Raw genomic sequence first — 6,790 nt, forward strand, 5'->3', positions numbered from 1 at the left:
TTTTTGGAAATATTGGCCTCTACCAAACGGTTGAGATGTCGTAAGTAAAACATGTTTTCAATAAGATATAGTGAGTCAAAATGTGCTCTACCATATGGTTGAGCAGAAGGTTAAAGGGTTAATGAAGGCCTGATTCTCAGAAATATATACAGCATATATGTTTCACATTAAAATACAAATACATGCTAAAATACATTTTTGCAGACATGCCAGAAAATTACAGAAACATCAAAATAATGCAATAATGCAATTGTGACATATCATTTAAAATTCGGCTTATTTAACTAGATTTGATTGAATCCTATGTATGTATGTATGTATGCCATTCCATATTGCATGTGTTAGTGTAGTTTTATGTCTTATGTACAGCATTTTTACCCTGTTGTTGAAAGATGCCATACCAATAAACTTGTTTTGCCTCAGTCGAATGGAACTGCATGGAAACATACAGTTACGAGGAATGTAGGGAAGGAATGCAGAGTTTCACAGGCAGAAATTCAAGGGATCCTTTAGGTGCTTTTGAAGATGAAAAAAAATGTTTGTCACAAAGAAACGTCCTTCAGGCACTCATAGGCAGAGGAAGGAGGACGAAAGAAGGGTTTTTAAAGAGCCTGTATTTAGTTGAGCATATTTATTATTTCAAGTGGCCCGTGGTTTCAATCTCAGGGTCAGGCTGGAGATGATAAATACACAGTGATTACACCTGGTATCATATATGACACGTTGTGTTTTGTCTTTATAGACAAACTGGCAAAGCAGAGGTCTACTGGGTCCACGTCCAAGTCAGCTCCTCTCACCTGGGTGGATGTTTTGTCGCTGCCTCCTCCTGCCAACAAAGGCAGAGGTCCTAAAAAGACAGACAGACAAGAGGAGCAACACAGGTGAGACTTAATTAGACTTATTGAAGCTGTAGATCAATATACGTCTTACTTCCTCCTTCAACAACACAGTTGCTTTTTGTACTCTCTTATATTTGTTCACACAGTTTAATATTAGCGTCACGACCTCTGACTTCACCTACATGACAGAGAGCGTTAAGGCAGATGGATATCAAACCTGCCCTGTAACTCTGTCAAGGATGTCAAACAAAACTTGAGTGAAGTTTGGAGTCTGAGTTTTCAAATTAACAACACTTGTGTCTGCAGGCACTGGGTAAATTGCGCTTTGAGTTATGGGGGGAGGGTGGGATGGGGCGTCTCCGCTAACTAGTTCTGACAGATTAGATTGCGGACATAACGGGGTGGGATCGGAGGGCTGTTCTGACTGTACCGTGTCTTTTGTAATGACATTAGCCACCATCTGACAGTCTGGATTAGTACTGTCCATTTTCAATGACAAGTCCATCATTAAATTAGCCCTGACGGCGCTGAAGTGACAACAGAAATCACGGAGGTGGTTCTTGTTCTGTCTAACTCGATCTCAGTTTTCTTTTTCATATGAAGTAGATTGTTTGTTTTTTTTTAACAATTCTTACTTTACTTATGTGTTTTTTTCCTTATATTTGATATTCTTAACCATGTTAGCAGCATGTCTCTATGGGTGGCGATGTTGGTTTGTCTTTGTCCACTACTTTGGTTAGTGATGAAATACATGAAGAACTGCCTCTGAGACACACTCTCATCCAGCTGATGCTCTTTGTCCGTCCTTTAGCTCTGAGGACGAAGATGATGACTGGTGTCCTCCGCTGCCTGCCAGGACCTACCTGATGGACACTGCCAGGGAGGAGCTCTCTGGCTTGCCCTCCAAGCCAGACGAGCTGTCCTACACAGCAACACTGATGCCGTCCCCCCAGCAAGACACCCACAAGCCCACTGACAGTCCACGGCTGCAGCACTTTGACCTCTTGGCCCGCCACCAGTCCAGCTCCCAGGTCTCCCAGTCCAACCCGGATCTGTTCACCAACAACAAGGCCCGGGACGCCAGTGTGGTGTACCACACCAGCCACTGGGCTGAAGATTTCAAGGGGCAAAGCCTCGGCAAAGGTCAGTTTGAATTCATTTTCATGTCTCACATCTTTGGAAGTGACTTCCCAAGAGGCAGCGAACAACCACACAGTGTCATGTATAATTTAGTTTATGATGTTACCTAACAGAGAGAATTTGTACATGGAAATCATGTTGCATTTATTCAAAGTGCAGCTCACTGTTCTTAAGTTTCCGCCAAGTTTCCTGAGGATGACTTCAGTGTGCTCTCTTTGTCAGGACAATCTGCGGCTCCAGCTGCAGAGTCGAGCCCCGCAGCCCAGGCACACAGATCCAGGAGTAAGAAGAAAACATCCAAGGATGAACAACTTAGGCGAGAACTACACAGCCAAGCAGGTATGACGTGTCATATTTTTTTATTTTATTTTATTTTTTATTTATGACATATCTAACTTCTGTTTAGTCTGTAAACAAAAGAATGATGATTATTACTATCCAAAGACTCTTTTTTAAATGAAACCATGGCTCTAAGAATTGCAGTATTGACCAGGTAGTCCACCACTTTAGTCCTGACTTAAATATATAAAATATTATTTTCTTTCTTGCCGAGAGCTTTACAAGGTTTTGTGTGACGGACTCTTCCTTGGCCAGGACCAGTGGAGTCCCCAGACAAAGGTCTTTGACAAGAACTAGTCCAGCACATAACCCCCAATAAATCATTTTTTGTTTTTATACTGTGTCTTTTGTATGGACTAAACAAAGGAGATATAACATGTTTATCGTGAGCTTTATATGCGCTGGTAGCCAGGCTAGCTGTTTCCCTCTGTTTCCAGTCTTTATGCTAAGCTAAGCTAACATCTGTGGCTGTAGTGCAGACATGAAAGTGGTATCAATATTCTCATCTAACTCTCAAAAAGAAAGTATTTTCTATATTGTCGAACATTAAAGCCTGTAGTTTATTAATCGCAGTTGATCAACCTCATGCAGAACTCCCCCCTCCACCAGCCCCTCCCCAAACAGACAACTCCCTGCAGCTCTTGGCTGATGTTTTGAGCCGAAGCCGAACAGACAGTGAAAGAAAAGAGGGGAGCGACTCGCCTATTCTTCAGCGGAGGGGAGAACATTTCTCACCCCAAAGGAGAGGATCTGCAAAGTGGTCATCGCAAGGTAAATACAATGTGTGATACTCCCCACTGTAGCATCACTCTGCGTCTGTCAACAACAGATGATAAAAGAACAGTTCCTGTCTCAACAGCACGCCATCTTGCTTCGACAGCCTGAACCTTGAAACATGTTTATTGTGATGTTTCATACAAATCCCTTTGAGCTTAGACAGCACCAACTGCCACCAGTGTATGCACACTTATTATCCCACCGTTGTAGCTTTGCTTTTAGTAGCAGGGGGTCTATTTTCAGTCTGCTCCATCACTTAGGGTTTAACCTATATAAATACAGCTGTAACTTTGAATGATTTGTTTGTCATCTGCAGATGAGAATATAATCCCATACGGACAGTCCAGCTTCATGCCCAAGGGCCAGATGTCAGGCTACGGGTCCCTGGGTGGAGGAGTCCTTTCACGGCCCTCCGCCGCCAGCCGGAGGAGAGATGAGGTATGTCCAGACTTACAGGAGGAACTGCTGAACAGACACTACTGTGTCTGCATAGTGTGGGTCACAGTCAGTTCAACAGTAAACTGAGGGCAGTTTGAACTGCTTGTCAGGGCATGGCAGGAGCTTCCTTTGGGTTTTGGGCAAGAGCCAAAGAGTTGTTATCTAACACTGTGACTCAACAGTGTCTTGTGTGTAAATGTGTTCCATGTATGCGCATGAAAATAGTACCAGTGTTGTCTAGTAAAGTATGTTAGCTTTAATAGATTAAGATGAAGTAAATCATTAAAGTAATACTGCACTCCACCCAAAGTCTGATTTTTATACATTTGAAATACGGCAATCAATGACAGAAGGTGTTATTTTCCTTGGTATATTTTTTTCAAAAAATGAATAAATGAATTAATAAAACCCAACTCTGAAATCTTTGTGCTGGCTTAGTCACTATAGCATAGTTTCACCTTGATAGTACTCTTAAAGCGTTATTTTTTTTTAATTGAATTAAATTTAGATACTAGGTTTATCATCTCAGCTACACAAGGACACCTACTGCTGCTTTAGAGACTGACCTATATTTGTGCACTGCCAATATTATCAAACAGTTTTAATGTATCCCTATGATGTATATGAGTCTGTTGCCATTGCACTTTGTTGCATTTTCTTTCTGTCTATAACTTTTCCACCTCAGCCAAGAGTAAAACCTATTTTGCGATATTTTTGGCTTTTTGTCCTTAAATTTTCTTCTCCATCTGATAGAAAATGTGCATAAAAACAGACAGATGGAAACGTACTGATTTCAACTGTGTGTTCACCAGAGAGCATTGACAAGTTTATTTTTTAACAATAAAAAGTTCCCTCCAGAACATGCTTTGGTCATAATTTATGAAAAAAAAAAGGAAATTCAAAGGGACAATTATAAAACAGTTTGCTCATGTTGTGAGTTTATCAAATAAAATATAATCTAATATAGAAATACAGTATGGGTCAGGCTCTATGCTGTTAAACAGCCTCAATGTTTGTGAATGTGACCTGTATTAAATGTCCCATTGCTCTCTGTGTTGTTCTTGTTTCCTTCCAGAACCTCATGTAGACAGACGGCGATTACATGACAAGACGTCCTCCTATTTCCTCCATGATTTCCTGTCTTTTGCAAGCCATCAATCTGTTGCCATGGTATCTTATGAAAAACTGAAGGGAAAGTTTCAAGGCTAGCGACCTGCCTTTTCAATAATTGTTTTAATTTCATCTTAATGATTTATCCTCGATTTTTTTTGTGATTTGATTCACCTTGTCTCCGTGTATATAGCCATCTTTGCAATTTTTTAAAGATGTGATCAGATATATTACTTAAACCAAATCTGGGGTTTAAAAAATACTGTATTTTTAGGCAAGGGGAAGTAAATCTAACCATGACATTATTGTACAGCAGATTAATGAATGTATCTTCTGTTTACTCCTGACCTTGAAACCATGATGATGTGTGTGTTTTACAAAAGACTGGAGAAGACATGAGGCAGAAAATGTGTTAATAAACCATCATGCGGGTGTGCGTGCGTGTGTGTGTGTTTGTGTGTATCAGTGCATGTATGTAGTGTTTGTGTGTGTTACTGTTTTTATCTCTCATCTCAGTGTGACTGTGTACTGTGGTATCCCTGTAGATCACCAGTGTGTTAGCTCTGTCAAGATTTTTAAACCGACCAATAAAACATTTATTACAAAAAAATGCTTCTGCGCAAGTGTGAATTATTCTGAATATTAAGGGGGGATAGCTAAAGCATTTTCATAGAGACACAGTGGTTTGTCCACCACTTTGGTCCACGCTGAAATATCTCAAAAACTTTAAAATGGATTGCCATGACATTTACATGAAATCTAAATGTAATAACTTTGGTGATCTTCTGACTTTCTATCTGGTATTTATCTCATAATCTGATATTGTCCGGTTGGTTTATGAACTAAGGAGTCCTGGAGGTGCCATAGACTTAATAATTTGTGTGCAAATATTTCCGGCTTAGTACAGGCCTATTATATACTGTACCTCCTCCTTCCTTGTAAAGGGCAGCAAATGCAGCCGTAAATTAAAAGAAGACATGTATGTAGTGCACAAGAACCCTGAGACTTAGATTTTATGAACTGGATGACATTTACAGAATCATCAAAGTTTTTTTTTTACAGAGAAACAGTCTGTTATCCTGTAAAAATAAGGGATCTCAACCAAAACCAATCAGGCTACATCAGTCCAAGATCAAAAATAAACTGTACTAAATTGATAAGATTAATCCGTACTGACAGTGTGAAGGGTACTCGCATGACAAGACTAACCGCATTATTCTGGGAGCACAAATGATTAAATCGTGCTCACAAATTGTTATTTTCTTTCTCCATTATGATTCCCATCAGCCTCAGCTGTACATAGTGTTTGGTGCTAATTAGCATGCCAACACACAAAACTGAGATGGTGAACATGGTAAACATTATAGCTGCTAAACACCATTGCATTAGCATTGTCATTGTGGTGGTGTAAACATGTAGCACACAGCCATTAGCACGTGGTTAATAGCAATATTGTTTTTAATTGTGTTTGATTCTAACTGGACGATACTGACACACACTGTGTGTCCAAGACATCAAGTGACGACAGAGAGAACAAGGAAAAAGGAAGAAGACGGAGGGATGAGCTCAAATTTTCCCATCAAAGCCAAATGTCCCTGAGGTCTGAGAGAACTCTGAGTTCGTTATCTCATGTTCCCAGAAAAATGATTCTCTGATACAAGATACTGTGAGATTTGATGCCTCCTTCAGATTGCAGTATTGTGAGAAGGCATGTTTGTGAATATGGCTTGATGAGATGAAGTAACCCTCATCTCACTTTGGGTCTCCTCCACTGTGACAGTGATGGGATATAAAAGGCTTTCTTAAAATCTGCACCTTCACCTGCACTTTGTGCCTCTTGCGTGCAGAAGTACCACCGTATTTTGGCAGGGAGGCAGTCGGGTGGTGTGGAAAGTTGGAGCTGGACTCCACTGCCTTTGGCTAATTCGCGCCGGGTCCCACCAGGCTAGGAGGATAATGGTAATCCGCTGCAATTTGAGGGGGTTATGCAATTTAGAAGGGTTCTACAATTTTATGCTTTTAGGCCTGAAGCATGGATTAGGGCCTCTGTGGTTTACACACCCCCTCCCGCACAGAGCGCTCAGCTGGACTCGCCAGAGTCTGTCACTGTAGCCACTTAACTGTCATTTACATCACTTTAAAGATGA

The 6,790-nt window shown here is 40.7% G+C and overlaps 1 protein-coding gene across 1 annotated transcript in view; it reads left to right on the forward strand.

The window, feature by feature from the left end:
- The window catches only part of LOC139200131 (roundabout homolog 2), a 40,916-nt gene extending 36,173 nt beyond the window's left edge, over positions 1–4,743 (forward strand). Inside the window, exons 20-25 of the mRNA XM_070829364.1 lie at positions 743–881; positions 1,651–1,982; positions 2,202–2,318; positions 2,910–3,089; positions 3,412–3,533; positions 4,609–4,743. Of these exons, the coding sequence (XP_070685465.1) occupies positions 743–881; positions 1,651–1,982; positions 2,202–2,318; positions 2,910–3,089; positions 3,412–3,533; positions 4,609–4,620 (902 nt within the window). The 3' untranslated portion in view covers positions 4,621–4,743. The remainder of the gene's footprint in view (positions 1–742; positions 882–1,650; positions 1,983–2,201; positions 2,319–2,909; positions 3,090–3,411; positions 3,534–4,608) is intronic.
- The last annotated feature ends 2,047 nt before the right edge of the window (positions 4,744–6,790 follow it).

Source organism: Pempheris klunzingeri, chromosome 4 (assembly GCF_042242105.1).
Source record: "Pempheris klunzingeri isolate RE-2024b chromosome 4, fPemKlu1.hap1, whole genome shotgun sequence".
NCBI classification, from domain to species: Eukaryota; Metazoa; Chordata; class Actinopteri; order Acropomatiformes; family Pempheridae; genus Pempheris; species Pempheris klunzingeri.